The 18,616-nt window shown below is 52.3% G+C and overlaps 1 protein-coding gene across 3 annotated transcripts; it reads left to right on the plus strand.

Annotated features, from left to right (window-relative positions):
• The first annotated feature begins 1,495 nt into the window (after positions 1-1,495).
• Positions 1,496-18,235, plus strand: Acvrl1 (activin A receptor like type 1). 3 transcript variants are annotated; one of them, XM_020185493.2, is made up of 12 exons: positions 1,496-1,510; positions 1,935-2,129; positions 4,365-4,474; positions 7,611-7,679; positions 8,334-8,585; positions 8,783-8,994; positions 9,198-9,297; positions 9,575-9,721; positions 10,025-10,300; positions 10,868-11,065; positions 14,044-14,174; positions 16,018-18,235. In XM_020185493.2, exons 4-12 carry the CDS (start codon positions 7,616-7,618, stop codon positions 16,150-16,152), a joined length of 1,515 nt encoding a protein of 504 aa, XP_020041082.1. In that variant the 5' UTR covers positions 1,496-1,510; positions 1,935-2,129; positions 4,365-4,474; positions 7,611-7,615; the 3' UTR covers positions 16,153-18,235. The 3 variants fall into 3 exon arrangements, with proteins under 3 accessions (XP_020041082.1, XP_020041080.1, XP_073939527.1); XM_020185491.2 differs by lacking the exon at positions 4,365-4,474; XM_074083426.1 differs by lacking the exons at positions 1,496-1,510; positions 1,935-2,129; positions 4,365-4,474 and adding an exon at positions 5,007-5,117.
• Positions 18,236-18,616: the final 381 nt, after the last annotated feature.

An 18,616-nucleotide genomic window follows, 5' to 3' on the forward strand; every position in this document is an offset into this window, starting at 1 on the left:
TTCAGGGGTTCCCCGCTCTGGGAAAGTACAAGAGACCCAGCATCAATGAACAGCAGCACCACCACCCCCTTCCTCCTCCCAAAATCTACTCGACTTTGATCTGTTTCACCAACCTGCCCACTTAAAGTCTCTCTCATCAGTGACTCCCAAGGTCTTGGTCAACTCCATGGTCTCCCACACCTGCCTCCCTTAGGGAGCAGGCGTTGGACTCAGGCTGTGGGGATCCCATGGGGTTCTGGCCTAGAGCCCTCACTCCCACTTCCCAGGACAGCAATCCACGGGCTCTGGGAGGGAGAGGTTGGCCAGAAGCCATAGCAGTCAGGGAGAAGAGTGGCTGTGAAAGATGGCCACGCAGCCACACTCCCAGTTATGCAGCTAACAGTGCCAAAGTGGCGGCTATAATCTGAAAGAGTAGATACCGTAATCCCATAGTACTTCCTATTGGCTGCAGGACACCATTCTGTCTTGACACTGAAATTTGGTTGTGCGGGGTTCTGGGAATTCAATTCCTGAGGCTCACAAGTTGTGAAGCAGCTGTGGTTGGGGCTGGGAAGGGTTTCAGCAGAGGAAATGAGGTCAAGTCAACAACTGATGCCTGTCTGAACCTCTGGCCATTGTCTCCCCCAGTCTCCATTCCTATTGTAGAGAGGGGTGAGGCAGTCTTTCAGAATCCCCATGTCAAAGCAAGACACCTGAGAGGTCCATTCCTGCATCTCTCCCTTCGGCACTAAGGCCACTTCCTCCCCAGCCTTTTCATATATTAACTTAATTACCAAGTCCTTCATTGACAGCCGGCTCTATGCTCTGCTCTATGTCCGGCTCAGCCAGTCAGCATCTTTGCTATGAACTGAGATGAGCACCAGGTCACTTCATGGTCAGAGTAGCCCTAGAGGTGGGCACTGTGCATTATACCCATCTAACAGGTGAGGGGAAGGGGCTGGAGTATGGGAAGGTGTCACTTGCCTAAGGTCTCACAGATAGCCTGGGTTCCCAGGAGGTGGTCTGTCTTCGGAATCTGTGTGACTAGAGGAGACTGGAACAGTCCGAGGCAGGAACATCAGAGGTGAAGCCATTCTGCCCCTCTTCCCAGCTGCCTGGTCTCAGCTCTGTGAGTCTCTTGCCTTTAAAGTTCTATCTGGAAGGAAAGTCCAAGGTGGCTCCCAGCATCTCTGTCCTTTCTGGCCGCCCGTGTTGAAGAAAGCGACCTGTCACCTGAATGCGCTGCCTCCCGAGGGTATCAGAGCATCCTCACTCTTGACCCTGAGCCTGCCTATCTGGGCCTCTTTAGTCCTTGGCTGAGCAGCGGTGGGGAAGGCTGAGGAGGCAGGGAGGGGACACTTGTGAAGAGGCCGGAGGGAGGAAAGGAAGGATTTGGACTGAGTGGGGAGTCCCAGAGGGCGGAGCCAAAATTTAGCTGGACCCTGCCAGCCCCAGCCCCTGCCCTCGCTGCTCTGAGCCTCCTAGATCGAGAGCCCCCCCACCCCCCGACTGAGAGCGGGGTTAAGGACAGGTACCTTCTCTGCCCCTGCCACCCTTGCGCTCGTCCTTCCCTCGGTGCCCCCCTTCCCGACTTCAGGCTGCCCCTCAACTGATGAGTTCGGCCCCTACCCCCATCTGGGCTCTGTCCGTCCCCCCCACTCCCACGGCTCAGGCCTCGACCCATCGGACCCCCACGGTTCAAGTCCAAGGCGCGCTCCCTCGGGGAGGCGGATGTGGGAGGCTGGGGCTGGGGCACTGGCGATGACCCCCAAGCTGGGGGCGGCCACCCTTGGGGGTCCGGGAGCCGCGCGGGGGAGGGCCGGGCCCTGAGGCCCAGCGAGGGGCGAGCGGGCGGCCCGTCGGCGAGCTGGGCAATAGGAAACGGTTTATTAGGAGGGAGTGGTGGAGCCGGGCCAGGCAGGAAGACGCTGGAATAAGAAACATTTTTGCTCCAGCCCCTTCCCAGTCCCGGGAGGCCGCCGCGCCAGCAGCGCCGAGCGAGCCTCTCCCCAGCCGTCCCGGGCTGTGCCCGGATCCCGGTCCAGGACCCCAGTCCCGCGCTCGTCGAGCGTCCGCGGTCGCCCCCCGGGAAGGGGAGGGGAGGCGGCCACCGCCCGCTGCACGCTCCCGTCCTGTCCGCGGGCCCAAAGGTGAGTAGACGCAGGCGGGTGGGGCCCGGCGGGCAGACTGACCCCTGCCCCAAAGGGCTCTTCCTTCGGGCGGATCCCAGACACCTTTTAGAGAGGTCGCGGAAGGGTCAGTCCCAGCCCATCAGGAGCTGTCCCCTGACCATTGGTACGCATCTGCCAGTTCTTCGACCAAAGAGGAGGGAGGGAGCTGGACAGAATCCAGACTAGGAATCAAACTTTTGCTCCTGCCAAGTATCTGAGGCCTGTCACTTCACTTCTCTCTTCTTTTCTCATCCATAAAATGGGCAGAAGGAATCCTGCTTCACTGGGTCTCCCATGTCCTGCCGAGCTGCTGGGTTGACATGGGAGTGACTGTCCCCTTCTCATGATGTTCAGCTTTCTCAGATGAGCCTTGCAACTCTTATTTAAGGAACCTGACACCGTAAGGTCATCTCACAATGCTCACCCCAAGTCCTTCATGGTCACATAATCCTCCGCCAAGGACTTCTTCAGGATTCAGATGAAAGGAGATCCCAGTAGCCCCGAGGCTGGGACTCATCTTCCATCTCCGCTGAAGACTGAAACCTCTGAGATCACTGGTCTGGCTGCCAGCTCCCTCTTTTCTTCTCCAAAGGCAGGACAATAATGGGCAGCAACTCCCACCCTCATTTATGGTTTGCTTCTGATTGAGTTAGGTTCTGTCCTCACTGTTCCATTTGTCCTGGTACCTTTCCTCTCACGTGATTGAGTTGTTACAAGCAGCTACTGTTTCTGGAATGCTTACTAGGTAGACACTTGGATAGAGTGTTTCTCATGTAATTCTGCCACAGCCTAGCAGAGGTCATTAAGTACTCTACTAGGTAACTTTATTAATCATACCTATGAAATCAACACTATTATTATTCCCATTGTACGTATGAGGCGAAGCCTAGAAATTTAAGTAACTTGGTCTCAAATCTCACAGCTGTGGCAGAGTCAAGATTTGAACCCAGGTCTACACCATCCAGAGCCCACATCTTGACCTCTGTTATTTTATCTGCAGTTTTGCTTTCTGAGATTTCAGTTACCTGCAGTCAACTGTGGTATAAAAATACTAAATGGAAGCTTCGGGAGTCATTCTTTTGTCCAGTGTATCCATGCTATATAGACTACCTGTCAATTGGTCACACTTTGTAGCTGTCATGTTTGGAAGATTGACTATGGAAATATTATAGTGCTTGTGTTTACTTAATATAGCTCCGAAGTGGCCAGCATGGTGGCTACTCTACTTGGGAGGCAGGAATTCGAAGACTGCATGGGCAATGCTAGTGAGACTTTCTCAAAAATAAATTACAAAAGGGCTAGGGGTGTGACTTAAGTGGTAGAATGCTTGCCTAGTATGTGCAAGATCTTGGGTTCAGTCCCTAGTACTGAAAAAAAAAATGGTCCCAAAGTGCAAGAGTAAAGATATTGGCAATTTAGGTATACCAAAGAGAAGCTGAGCCAGGTTCTGGTGCCTTAATCCTGTAATCCTAGCTACTTGGGAGGCAGAGATAGAGAAGATCTTGGTTGACAGAGGCCAGCCCCAGCAAATAGTTCATAAGACCCCATCTCCAAAATAACCAGAGCAAAATGGGCTGGAAGTGGAGGTGTGACTCATGCAGAAGAGCAACTATCCTGCAAGCACAAGGCCCTGAGTTCAGCCCTCATCCCACCGGGAGAGAGAGAGAGAGAGAGAAAGAGAGAGAGAGAGAGAGAGAGAGAGAGAGAGAGAGAGAGAGAGAGAGAGAGAGACTGTACAATGTCTCCTTTAGTACATTGTTATAATTGCTCTATTTTATTCTTAGTTAATGTTGCTAATCTCTTAGTGGGCCTAATTTAGAAATTAATGTCACAGGTATGTTGTGTGTAGAGAAAAACGTATTGCACATAAGGGTTAGTATTATCCATGGTTCCAGATGTCTGCTGGGGGTCTTGGAATATATCCCTCTCAGGTAAGGGGAGAGTATTGCACTATGCTTCCTCTGCAGATGCCTGAGGCCCCAAAATCCAGGCTTGTTTTGCTATATCACACTGCTCTGAGGGGCCAGTAAAGTGACGTGAATGATTCATAAGAGCAACCAGATACAAGCAGCTGGGCCTGGTCCTCTGCTGTTTGAGTGAGGCCTAACAAAGTGCTGAGTGAGGAAGATTGTTGGGTTTGAACAGTGCTTTTCCTGCCCTGTCACCATCACTGCTGTGCAGAGCCCTGCTGCTGATGGAAGTGGGTTTTCTCAGTCCCCCAGGTACTCTAGGGAGGGAAAAGACTGACCACCATCTTCCAGGCACACCTTTCCTTCTGGTTCCCCACCTGAAGCTCAGACACTGAAGAAGACTGCAGCACACAGGTAATTTCAGGGCAGCAACACTGTCTTTGAAGTGAAACAGAGCAGGGTATCTATTGATGACAACAGCAGTGGACAATTGTAATGTTTTATTGTTGTTGATACTGGGGTTTGAACTCATGGCCTCATGCTTGCTAGGCAGGTGCTCTACCACTTGAGCTGCTCCTCCAGCTCAGGCAGTGGACAATTTCTTAATGTCTGCCACACAATCTGATCTTTTTCCTTCTTTGAGAGGCTCACCTAACTCCAAACAACTGGAGGAATAACTACAACCAAGGAGGGATTTATTAGAAGCAATTCAAGTTGATCAAGGTACATTTGATGATTCTGGGCAAGAAATTTACCATCCTAACCCAGTTTCCACTTGGAATTGAGAGGATTAAATTAGATAAGCCATTCAAATTCAGTACTCAGCAAACAATTAGCACTCAGAGCAGGTTAAGTAGTAGTATTATTTCAGAGTGTTAAGTTAATGTTTGAAGTTAGTTTAACATTTGTGATTTCTGGCCAGAGATAGTCATGCTTCTCCCTGCAGGAGATCTTCATGTAGTTTTGCTAAGAAATCAAAGGATTCCATTTGTCTGCAGCAGTCTGTGAGACAGTCAGATTCAGGATGAATGGTTTGACATCAGCTGACTCTGACTTGGTAAGAACTTGGCCCCACTCCTGTGTTTAACCTTACCTGGGACTCAGTTAGGAACTGGACAGTCCCAATTGTCCTCCACCACATTCCAAGGATTAGACCAGAGATGACTTTGACTTCTGCCAATGTACCATCCCTTCCCTGAACTGCCAATGTCTACATCAAAGCCCTTGTCCCCACCCTCACTCCGAAAGTCCCTGGCCTTGTATTTAGCTTTGTGCCTTTTTTCCCAGAGATGGGAGGGCCCTGGATGGGAGTGAGAGTCCCTTCCCTCTGTATAGCCCTGCACAGCAAATGAAAGTCCAGGAGCCAGGCATAGCTCTGTGTAGGACACATTTCTCAAAGCCTGGTTCCCACACAAACTGATGAGCAGTTTACAAGTGCATGTTTATTTCTGGTCCCAGATAGACTGAATGGGAATCTGGCGTGGGGGTGAGACCACAGGGTGTGTATCTCTAACCTACTGCCGGATGATGCTGATGTGTATTAGAGAAAGAGAGCGGGTAGAAAGGAGAGGGTCAGGAAAATGAAAGCTTGGGTAGAGGGTCCCAGAAGGATACTAGAGGTCATCTTTATTGTTAGCCCGTTCCTGCCTCATACCCTCTCCTTAGCAGCTTTCTGGGCAAGTGAAGGCTACCAAGGATGGCTTCCAGCCCACATTCCAGTAGGCATGCTCAGCTCTTCTGGGACATTTTCTCCATCTGGACCCACTTCAGATGCTTGCCAGAGTCCTTACTGGCTACCGGGAGAGCAAAGAGGCAGGAGATCAGGCAGAGGCTGGGGGACACAGCTGCAGCAACCCAGGGCTCTGTTTCCTCCCCCAGGCTTGGGCCTCTGGGGCAGAGGAAGCCCAGGCAGGAAGGCCAGAGTTGCCACCAGCTTGAGAGGCCCACGATGCCCCCTACTCTGCTCTCAGCCATCCTGCCCTCAGAGCCTCAGCATCTTGGGTCTTCATTTAGTACCATTCTTAGACTATGGGCCCTTTGCTCCTGGTGTAGCCATTTGCCTTGCCCTACCAGCCTCACTAGGACAGGCCAAAGATACTATCTCTCATGGTAGCTGTTCTGGCTGGGAATCCAGTTCCCAGACACATGCCTGCACACCCTGCCATGCAGGTCCTTGTTTCTGTCTGACTACAGTCATCTTTGCTGTAGCCTCATCCTGTATCTTCTTGTTCTAAAGCTTTGAAAAAAGAAGAGTGGAGTGGCTTCTGAAACAATAGTCGACTTGGGTCCTGAGTTGGGGACTGTTATAGACCAGAAATACTACTCTCTTTTTTAAATTTTAATGTTTGGTGGAACTTGGGTTTGATCTTAGGGCTTCAAACTTGCAAAGCAGGCACTTTGTCACTTGAGCCAAATGTCCAGCCCAAGAACTACTCCTCTTAACATTCTCCATCAAACTTCTGGAAAAGTCCAACCCTAGCTAGCCATGCAAGGTCAAGTGTTCAGTGTCCAAGTGTGTTTCACTTCCCTCCCACGTCACTGGCCCTGCCCCTACCCTTTCCCAGAACAACAAGGATGGAGAAGGTGATGGGGGAATGGCTCTGAGAGGGCACCTTTTACTCTAGTGAGGTGTAAAAGTCCATTGCCCAGTGCATTTGAGCTCCAAGCTTCACAGGGTCGCGGCAACCTTGAAGGCTGAGACCTGGGCTGCCACCTCTAGATCAGGAGATGGAGAGGAAGAAGCACTGGATGGGGATACCTGGGTTGAACTCCCATTCCTATGACTCAGTCCTGCCTGAACGTGGACAAGCCTCCTGCTGTCTGAGCCCTAATCTCTTTTTCTATAAAATCAGGCGCTAGATTTTGTGATTTCCAAGGTGTCCTCTCAGGATGTGTCATGTGGTTGTCCCAGCCCCAGGTGGCTCCTCCAGATCCTGTAGCTACTCCAGCCTGCTCTGACAATGTGCCCTGAATTCCCTGCTGTGCGTGACTCCTGCCTGTTCTATCCAGACCCCAATCTAAACAATCTTGATTCCAGTTCCTGGCTTGGCGCGACCCTGAATGGCAGGAAGTGAAGACAGGAGCCTGTTTATGTTTGAGGCCGCCAGAGCTGGGGATGGGTGGGGGGGCCACTGGAAAAGGGTGGGCAGGGGTGGAGGCTAGGAGGGGGTGGGTAAGCGTCAGAGGGCAGCAGTGGGCTGCTGAAGAGATGGTTCTTCTACCCCAGCCCAGGTCCTCTGAGACCTTTCCAGCCTTTTCCAGTATGGACCCTGCAGCAGGGGTGCAGAGCTGGGGTTCCCTCAAGTCCTCAATCACTTAAACATGGCTCTCCACCCTTCACCCCTAACAGGATGGTTTCCATGGGGAAGTGAACCAGGACTTCCCTTGCAGGCCCCGCCCCAAAGCCAGACGTAGGAGTGAGGAGTTGGCCTCCCTGCCTCCCCCCAAAAAACCTCCCAGTGATTTCCTCCTGGTAGGAGGGAGCCACAGTCAGCTCAGCTGTCACATTTTGCAGACCTTACTGCAACTCCTGGCCTCCTCCTCTCTCCAGGGACCATGACCTTGGGCCCCCCCAGGAGGAGCCTTTTGATGCTGCTGATGATCTTAGACCTGACCCAGGGTGAGTATGGGAGGAGCAGCAGCTGGAAACAGGGCCTTGGATGGAGAAGAGCTATCTGAGTTCAGCTTAGATCTTGCTGGAGCTGAAGCTAAGGTGCTGGGGAAAAGGACAGGAGCCTAGCTTTGGAAGGGTGGGAGAGCAGCTCAGTTAGACTATTCTGCTGGCAACTCCAACCCTCCCTTGCTGTCTTCTTCTTCTTCTTCTTTTTTTGGCAGTAATGGGGTTTGAACTCAGGGTCTCATGCTTGCTAGGCAGGTACTCTACTACTTGAGCCACTCCGCCATCCCCCTTTCTGTCTTCTAGATACAAACTGAAGGCTGGAGCTCTGTCACACTCTGGGGCAGGAACCTACATCTGGTGTGGGGGGAGTAGAGGTGTTGTCAGGGAGAGCCCTCCCAGCCAAGGTTGAGCCTGGAGTTGAGAGAGGAGGTCCTAGGACAGCCAGGGGTCAGAAGCTGCCTTTTCATAGTTTCTACTGCCCCCAGTTAGTGTTAGGCTTTAAGGGACAGATAATCAGGGGATGGCAGTTAGAGGACCAAGGCATGGAAGGGTTTGAGGGATAAGAAAGGAGAGGACAGAGGAACAGAAATGGCTGTTGAGCTCCTCTTGGAGGAGCTGTGTCCAGAGTGGCTGAGCTTCCGGTATGTCTCCCAGGTGACCCTGTGAAGCCCTCTCGAGGCCCACTGGTGACCTGCACGTGTGAGAACCCACACTGCAAGGGGCCTACCTGCCAGGGGTCATGGTGCACAGTGGTGCTGGTGCGGGAGCAAGATGGGCACCCCCAGGAATTTCGGGGCTGTGGGAGCCTGAACCAGGAGATTTGCAGGGGGCGCCCCACTGAGTTTGTCAACCATTATTGCTGCTATAGCCCTCTCTGCAACCACAATGTGTCCCTGGTGCTGGAGGGTATGTTCAGTGACCCCATCACCCCTCCCTATCTTCTCAGACCTTCCCTCCCTGCCCTGCTTTCCCCTTGTGCTCTGCCCTATAATTGGAGGGGGTGGGGAGGGAGGGAAGGCTGGGATCTGAGTGGCAAGTAGTCTGGCCCAGGGGTAGGGTAGCTGGCCTGGTGGAAGCTGGGACTCAGTGTCCCCCTCCCCCAGCCACCCAAACTCCTCCGGAGCACCCGAAAGTAGATAGCCAGCTGCCTCTGATCCTGGGCCCTGTGCTGGCCCTGCTGGTCCTGGTAGCCTTGGGTATTTTGGGTCTGTGGCATGTCCGGCGGAGGCAGGAGAAGCAGCGAGGCCTGCACAGCGACCTGGGCGAGTCCAGCCTCATCCTGAAGGCATCTGAGCAGGGAGACAGCATGTTGGGGGTATGGGCCTGGGAAAACCTGGGACTGAGGGCAGAGGGAGGGTAGACAGAATTGGAAGGGGGAGTCACCCAGAAATTAGGGTGGGCAGGGAGGTGGACAAGTGAGGAGCATATGGTGACACAGCAACGGGACGCAGGTTGAGGACAGAGAGGGCCATGGCGGAGGGAGGAGGCAGCCTCTCAGTGGCTTCTTGGTATCCCTAGGACTTCCTGGACAGTGACTGCACCACGGGCAGTGGCTCAGGGCTTCCCTTCCTGGTGCAGAGGACAGTGGCGCGGCAGGTGGCTCTGGTGGAGTGTGTGGGTAAGCTTAGAGGGATGGGGACCAGGGACTTCCATAAGCCTGGAGGGGTGAAGGAGCTCTTGGCTTCTAGAGTCATAAGTAGAGCCAGCCTGAGCAGAGTGGAAATTCTGCTGGGCAGGGAGTAGATTGGAGATGGGTCAAGGAGGTCCTTCTGCAGGAGGGGGACCTGCAGGTGGGCTCATGCCTAGCATCCATATGTGTGTGGGAGGGGGGCCTTTTCCAGGGCTCTGTGTGCCCTGTGTGTGACCCTTGTCCTCCCCTCCGGTCATTGGATTAGGAAAGGGCCGCTATGGTGAGGTGTGGCGGGGCTTGTGGCATGGCGAGAGTGTGGCGGTGAAGATCTTCTCCTCAAGAGATGAACAGTCCTGGTTCCGAGAGACGGAGATCTACAACACGGTGTTGCTCAGACATGACAACGTTCTAGGCAAGGAAGGACGGGAGGGGAGGGTGGTGTGCCAAACCTGGGGATCTCGTTCCCCTGCACTCAAGGCTGGAGCCCACAGACCTCCCAACCTTGATCTGATCCCGAATGACTCCCAGTCCACCTTCAGCCATTACCTCTGACTCCAGCTCCAGGCTCTGACCTGAGCCCATCACTTTCTACCCCAGTCTCAGTTTTGTCCTAACCTGGCCCATCCTTTGTCACCCAGCCCTACCTTGACCCTGACCAGTCCAGCCTCTCTCCTCCATAGCCCCTTGCTGAGCCACCCAACCCTTCCGCACACAGGCTTCATTGCCTCGGACATGACTTCGCGCAACTCGAGCACACAGCTGTGGCTCATCACACACTACCACGAGCACGGCTCCCTGTATGACTTTCTGCAGAGGCAGGCGCTGGAGCCCCACTTGGCCCTGAGGCTAGCTGTGTCTGCGGCCTGCGGCCTGGCGCACCTGCACGTGGAGATCTTTGGCACACAGGGCAAACCTGCCATTGCCCATCGTGACCTCAAGAGCCGTAACGTGTTGGTGAAGAGCAACCTGCAGTGTTGCATCGCGGACCTAGGTGAGCCAGCGAGCAGACAAGCCCGTTATTGGTGGGTAGGATTCATATGCTCTGCTTCTCTTTTGCTTGTTTTTGGTGGATGGCCACAGAGACACTTTAAAACCTTAGAGACATGCATTGTCTCATTTCCTCTCCACGAGAGCCTCACAAGTTGTCATAACACCCTTTTCAAGGTCACATTCCTTCCACCATCTACCCTGGCACCAGGAAGAGAAAAGTGATGGGGACCCAGGAACCTGGCTTCATCTTGCTCTCACTAACTCCATCACACCCCAACACCACCAACCTTGAGATTCTGCTCTGTGAAATGGGCATCACAATGCCAGCCTTGTCTGTTCACATCTCCCTGGGTTCTTGGCTCTACAGAAGCAAAGGGTGGCAAGGATCAGTGTTCTCCCTTTGGCTGCTGTCATCCAACCCATCACAGGGCAGATCTCCTGTTGCCTGCCCCTCTACATCTGTCTCTCTCCATACCTGTCTTGCCAGCCCCCTGGGCCCCAGCCTCCGAGAGCAGTCTTATGTGTGGACCAGGCTGAGTGGTAGGAGTGACAGGCCTTATACCCACAGGCTTGGCTGTGATGCACTGTCAGGGTAGCGATTACCTGGACATCGGCAACAACCCGAGAGTGGGCACCAAGCGGTACATGGCACCTGAAGTGCTGGACGAGCAGATCCGCACTGACTGCTTTGAGTCCTACAAGTGGACAGACATCTGGGCCTTTGGCCTGGTTCTGTGGGAGATCGCCCGGAGGACCATCATCAATGGTGAGGGACCACCATGCACAGGGAGGGAAATGGTAATGAGGTAGGTAGAGATGGGGGCTTCCTGCCATGGCTTGTGCCCATTGGCATGAGGGGCTTGAGGCTACACCTCCTGGCATTCTTCACTGCCACTCACTGGCTGCTTCAGCTGAGTCTTTGAGTCTAAAGCTGGCTGTGTCACTTGGGTTAGTGATAATAACAGAAATATATATATATATATATATATATATATATATTTGGCACTACTGGGGTTTGAACTCAGGGCCTACACCACTCCACCAGCCCCTTTTTTGTGATTTTTTTTTTTGAGATAGGGTCTCATGAACTATTTGCTGGGGCTGACTTTGACCTGCGATCCTCCTGATCTCTGCCTCTTGTGTTGCTAGGATTACAGACATGAGCCACCAGCGCCCAGCTAGCAGAAATATTAATAGTCCCTAACATTAACAGCACCTAGCTAGACTAAAATATGTGATATACCATTTTCTCTGTATGTACTATCTTATCTAAATACGTATTGGCAAGGAGTTGGTATTGCTTAGTGATTAAGGGACAGGCTTGGAGTCAGATTGCCTGCGTTCAGCTCCAAATTTTGCAATGACTATGAGCAGGTTACTTACTCTCTCTGTGCTTCAGTTTCCTCATTTTTAAAATGACAATTAAAAATAACTTCTAGGGCTGGTGGAATGACTCAAGCAAGCATGAGGCTCTGAGTTCTCAGTACTGTGAAAAAAAAAAATAGCTTCTAGCTGAGCATGGTGCTCCCTACCTGTAATCCTACTTACTTGGGAGGTGGGCATTGGGAGGATCACAGGTTCAAGGCTAGCCCAGGGAAAAAAGTGAGTGAGACCCCATCTCAAGAAGTTGGGCAAAGATGGTGCAGTGGCTCAAGTGGTAGAGTGCCTGCCTAGCAAGCATGAAGCCCTAAGTTCAAACCACAGTACCAACAAAAAAAATAAATAAATAAGTTGGGCAAGTTAGTATGTATCTGTTGATCCCAGCTACTCGGGAGGCCATAGGTAGAAGGATGTCAGTCTGAGGCCAGCTCTGAACAAAATGAGAGACTCCCCCTCACCTGAAAAACAGCAGAAGCAAAAGAGGGCTGGGGGTGTGACTCACGTGGAAGAGGCCCTGAGTGTAAACCACAGTACTGCCCCCCCACAAAAAAGCTTCTAATTGTTGAGATAGATAATCCAACTGAAGTTATTTAGAGCAGTATCTGAAGTTAAATACTAGGGACCATTATTGTTGTAATGGAATAAGTGCCTGACACAGTATTATCCCTGTTTTTTAAACAAGTAGACTGAGGCACTGAATTGCAGCTGGCTAGAGGCAGCTTTAGCGTGACACCAGCAATCTGATTCTGGGTCCAATGAATGCTTTTTATCACTGTGGCACTTAAACGTCTAGCCCTGGGTTCCTCATCCACGAAAATGCATAATGCCTACATTGCCTGCCTACCAGAGTCTCGTTATTACTATGGGATGCCAGGGTGACTCCAATTTGGAGGGGCTGGTAGAGGAAAAGGGGCACCTGGATGAGACCAGAGCCTTCTGGGCCAGGCAGCCAGCAGGAGAGGAAGGGCTGGGGGAGCCTGCCTCAGGCTCCTGGGACGGAGGGGAAGCTCTGTCAGCCCCACACAGATTCCCAGCGCATTATAAACACTGTAATCTGGTGTCAGCCCCTGCGCTGATTAAAGGCTCATTAGACACGCTTAGGCCTCTGTGCAGCACTGATTAGGGTGTGAGCGGCACAGGGGCGGCCTGGAAGCCCGCCATAGGGAGAACAGCTGGAGAAAGCTCCACTAAGGTTGTGGCCTGTGTGGCCATGGCCCTGGCCTGGAGCTGGGAAGCAGGATGGAGCTGCCTGTATCCCCATAGACACTGCTTTCAGTCAATGGCTGTACCATCCTGAACACGCCTGATCTCGGAAGTGGGGTCGGGCTTGGATGGGATACACTGCTTCCAGAAGGCTGCTAAGGTTTGTGCACTGGGAATAAGGTGAGGCAGGGTAGGGTGCTGTGGGCTGGAGGGTTAGAGTGGAGGCCTGAGCCATCCCTGACAATGGGCGGCTGTTGCTTAGACCAGGGTAAAAATCCCTTTTTCTTAGGGGAGAAGTTTTCTGTCCCCTTTGTCCTGGTCCAGTGCTCATTCAGCAATCTGGCAGCTACCCTGCCTTCTGGTAGCTGGGTGGTCAGGAGCATGGGCTTTGCTTTTAAACCTTTGGGCTTAAATCCTAGCTCTGTTGCTTTCTACCTGTTGATCTTAATGTCTTGGCCTAGAAAGTGGAGCTAATAGCATTAATACTTCCTAGGGCTGTTGTGAGTATTTAATGCAGACCACTTAGGACAGTGCTTTGCACATAGTTAGTGCTCAGTAAAAATTCGTTGTTATTATTATTAGGTATCGGTGATAGTAGTTCCTGACTGGGTGGAAGGTAGCTGAGAAGAGACTGGAATAAGATCTAATCTAGAAATCCAATAAACCAATAAAATGGACTTGAATTTTTTTTTTTTGGTGTACTAGGATTTGAACTCAGGGCCTCACGATTGCTAGATTGGTGCTCTACCACTTAAGCCACTCCACCAATCTGGGCTTAAAGTTTGACTCTGCCATTACTAGCTATAATCTTGGGCCCAGCTTTTCTGAGCCTCAGTTTCTTTCTTCATTTATAACATGGGGATAATAACCCCATGTTATGACAACCCATCTCACAGGGCTGTCACAAGGGCTAACAGGCTAACACATATAATGTGTTCAACATTACATACATGTTCGGCATGAGAGAAGAATAAAATATAGGCAGCGATTACTATTAGTTATATATTCATTTATCATATCATAGTATCCCTCTTGGGGCAGAATGGCCAGGCAGCTCGTTTCCTAAGCCTTGGGACAGAGGCTGCGCAAAGCTGTCCTCTGGATGCTATTTGGCCTTTTTGGAGTCCCGAGTGACTGTGCCATTCCCCCTTCAATTCCCAGGCATTGTGGAGGACTACAGGCCACCCTTCTATGATGCGGTGCCCAATGACCCCAGCTTTGAGGACATGAAGAAGGTGGTATGTGTCGACCAGCAGACCCCCACCATCCCCAATCGGCTGGCTGCAGACCCGGTGAGGCTTCTGCTGGGGCTGGGGCTGGTATGGAATGGGGTGGGGGTAGGGCTCACTGCTGGTTTCCGGGCCCAAGAACTTGTATCTGAGGCCTCTACTATGTGGATGGATCCTGGGTGTCCTGGGTGCTCCCTCATGCATCCCTGGTCTGTGGACCCCTACCCTTCCAGGACCCTCTGGTCAATCTGAGATTTTCAGCACCCTCTGCCTTACCTATGAAAGTCAGAGGGTCTCGGCTGCATTTCTTGCTAGAGTTTTTGCTGTAATTTGTCACTGTTTTGTTTCAAAACATTCCATGTACTTATACAAAGATACCCACCCATATATATAAATGCACACAGACTTGCATATGCTTCTAAACACACACACACACTCTCTCTTTCTCTCTCTCTCTCTCACACATACACACACACACACACACACACACACACACACACACACACACGTGCCTAACCATTGGCTCTATGAGGACAAAGAGCATGTCTTTTGCTCACTCTTTTTTTTTTTTGCCAGTACTAGGGTTTAAACTCAGGGCCTCCTCTTGACCCACACCCCCAGACCTTTTTGCTTCAGCTGTTTTTTTGTTTATTTTGTGGAGGGTGGCACTGGGGTTTGAACTCAGGTCCTCACGCTTGCCAGGCAGGCACTCTACCACTTGAAGCACTCTACCAGTTTCATTTGTTTTTAAGCAACTGGGCCTGGGGCCATCCTGAACAGCGACCATGATCCTCCTATTTATATTTCCTATGCTTAGCTAAGATGACAGCAACATGCCACCATGCCCAGGTTTATTTTTATTGGTTGAAATTGGGTCTTGCTAAATCCCCCTACCCCTCCACTGGCCTCAAACCTTGATCCTCCTGATCTCCAACTCCTGAGTAGCTGGGATTACAGGTGTGAATCACTGTTCGCAGCCTCTTTTGCTCACTGTTATATCCCTGTTGTCTACCACAGTGACTAGCATGCAAAAATCCTAAATGAATATTCACTTAAAGAAGTAATAAATGTACACATGTATATACATATATGTATACACAGACACACATTTCTGCACCGCCTGCATATCCATAAAAAGCCACATGGACACATTCCTGTGGACACAAGTATACATAAACTCTTAGGATCCAGAGGGGGTAGGCTGGTTCATTATAGGGCCACTGAGCTTCCTGGGGTCTTCCCTTGACAGATGCATTTTTAGAGTGCTGCTTAACAACCTATATTTTCACTGCCTACTGGGCGATGGTGAGTTGAGGGGCTGGGAGTCACTGCCCTGTGCACTGGTGTCGCAGGCTCCAGGTGGGGGATGCAGGAGCCCTGAAGGCTTGCAGAGCTACCTTTCTTTGTGGCTTCTGTTTTATTTATTTATTTTGGCAGCTCTGGGGTTTGAACTCAGGGCCTCATGCTTGCTAGGCAGGTACTCTTACCCTTTGAGCCACTCCACCAGTCCTCCTTGTGGCTTCTGGTGGAGGTGGGGGTAGGGGTAAGTTGTTCCACAGATGGTACTCATTCAGGAGACCTGAATGTTCTCTCTTTCTCTCTCTGTGTTTGTGTGTGTTTGTTTGTTTTTTCTCTCTGTCCTACCTGCCTTCTTTTATCCCCTTTTTATTCCATTTCCTTTCTCTCCCATTTTCCTTTCTCTTCCTATCATTGCCTGATTCTCTGCATTCTCCCACTCTCTGCTTCCTTTACTCTTGCCCTCCTATCCAACATTCCGATCTCCCTCTTTCTGTCCTTTCTCTCCTGCTTGTATCTCCATTACTGGGTCATCTGCTTCACCACTTTCTTTCCATTTCCTTGATCTGTGTCCCTGCTTCCTCTCCTCTGTCTCTCTCCTAACCCCCAGGTCCTCTCTGGCCTGGCACAGATGATGCGGGAGTGCTGGTATCCCAATCCCTCTGCCCGCCTCACTGCGCTGCGCATCAAGAAGACACTACAGAAACTCAGCCTTGGTCCAGAGAAGCCCAAAGTGATTCATTAGCTCAGGGGCGCCAGACTCCCTCTGCCTGCAGTGTGTGCGTGTGTGGGGGGGGAGAGGCAGGAGATGGTGGCTTATCTGGGTAGTGTAAGTGGGCATGCTGGGGAGGGGATACCCCCCTGTAGAGCAGCTGTGTCTGCCCAACTTGGCCCTTAGCCCATCCAGCCAAAAATACAGCTGGGCTGAAATCTGATCTCCCGCCGTCTGGCCTGCTCAAAGTGGCTGTCTCCCTGACGCCTGGCTCTCTCCCCCCACCTCCCCTACCAGCAAGGCACACCCCCTACCACTCCCAGGGCAGGATGCAGCAGAAGCTCCGGAGCCAGTGTGGCCAAGTCAGGGAATCCCAGGCCCTGGGCCCAGAGCCTGGGCCCACACTTTCCCCTGCCCTTGGTCAACCCTGCTGCCCTATCAGAGCTGCCTGGGTGGCATGGGGTCCTATCCAGCCTACAGCATACATTCTACCCTTCCAGGCCTCTGCCTCTGGCCCAAGCTCTAGATACTCAGTTTCTCTCCATGGGTTTATATGTAAGCTCTGTAATGCCATAGTCTTCCATCACCCTAGCAGCTAAACGCCAGCTATCTAGAAGAGCTGGGCCCTGACACTGCCACCCTCTGCCCCTCACCATCCTAGCTGACTTGTTTGGATGTTAAAACCAAAGGTGTCCTGCCAAGGGTGTGACAGGACCATAGGACAGTAGTAGGTCACATGGACAAGGCCCAGGATTTTCAGAATAACTGAGAGGACATCTGGCTAAGCATGGCAGGGTGGGTAGAGGTAAGGCTCAAGTAGGAATCAGGAGATCCAGGTATGGAGCCCCAGGTACTTGCTTCATGGGACAAGAGTGATGCCTTCACTGTCTCCAGACCTTTGTTTTTTTATGGACAGATTTAGGTTCTCCAGTTTTGATCTTCTTTGAACGGCAGCCAGTGGGCCAGCTAAATTCACTAGTCTCACCTACTCCTATGCCCAGGCCTCTGGCAATTTGCCTCGCTATGGGGGTTTGAAAATAACTGTATCGGAGTCCAGGAGGCTCTCCAGTGTCTCCTAGTCTAATTCTGCAAGCTCTAGTTCTTGCCTTACGCCATGCCAGGGGCATGCATCTTTGGGCTCAGACAGCCTGAGGCCTTCTGGCCTCCTCTGTGGCTTGGCCTCTGCCCGAGGGTTGAGGGGCCACTTCCCCTGAGGCCTCCAGTGCTCAAAAGAAATTTGGCTCTGGCCAAGAAGCCTCCAGCACCCAGGTTCCCGCTCCCCCTGGCCTTGGCCCTGACCCTGGTCCACACCCTAGGCCAGGCTCCCGAGAGTACATCTCAGGAGAATTAAATGGGCCCAGAGAAAAACACAGAAAGTCTGGCATTTGGAAATGTCAAGGGTGTATGTCTATGTACTGAGCAGGTAACCCTGGGTGGACTGAAGGGAGGTGGGTTGGAAGAAGAACTTGAGGGGGTGGGTGGGGCCCAGGTTAGGGACAAGAACTTGGGAAGGCCTGTCATAGCAGCCCTCAGTCCTTAGGGGCAGAGAAGAAAGCTCATCCCTGACCCCCCCTCTTTCTCTCTCTCACACACACACACACACACACACACACACACACAGCCTTCCCAGGAGGGCCTCTGGTGTGCGTCTTCCTCCACCCCATCACTGCACTTTCTCAGGCCTGTCTCCTAGCATTGTGCAAGGCCCAAGGAGAACCAGGAAGTGAAACTGACTGAAAACAGAAAGCTGCCTGGACCACTGGGTTCCTAGATTGATGTGGGCAGAGTGTGCAGATTCGCTATCAGGAATCAGTCTCCTGCCTGAAGGATTTGACCTTTACTGGGTTTGGGGACAAACTCCTCCTGGGACTCCACAGCCAGAAACTGAAGGCAGCAGCTCCCCCAGAACCTGCAAAGTCCCTGAGTGGAAGGACTGAGGGAAGAGGTGAAGTAAGGGGGAAGGAAGGGGCCCACTACACAGAACTGTCTGCACATACTTCTGTCTGGGTGCAGGGTGTGTCCCAGGTGGAAACTGCACCCCCTTTACTGTTTGTGGGATTCCTTAGTCAGTGCCCTGCACACAGCAAGTTCTCAATAAACCACGGTTGAATCCAGAGCTCCTGCTGACTCTTCCCAGGCCAGATACCTCTGCAGCGATCCAGTGGCAAAAGAATCCCCCATGCCCCCCCTTCCCCCGGGGGCACTGCTCTTAGACAAGTCATAGCTCCCGAACTCCCCTACCTAGACTCCCCCCCAAGGGGGCTCAAATCTCAGCTCCAACCGTGTTTTGGAAGCAGCCCGATCCTGGTGTCCGCCACGTCGCCCTCTGCTGGCAGAAGAGTTGCCCAGCGGCCACCGCCCTCCGCCATGCAGGGCACCGCCTTGCCTGTCCTGGCAGGCTGGGGACCTCCTCCCTCCCCCGCCCCGCGCGCCAGCGTGCGTGCGTGCGTGCGAGCACTCAGCAGTTCTGCTGTGAGGACTGTCCCTCGAAAACCAC

The sequence above is a fragment of the Castor canadensis genome, chromosome 8, assembly GCF_047511655.1.
Source record: "Castor canadensis chromosome 8, mCasCan1.hap1v2, whole genome shotgun sequence".
NCBI classification, from domain to species: Eukaryota; Metazoa; Chordata; class Mammalia; order Rodentia; family Castoridae; genus Castor; species Castor canadensis.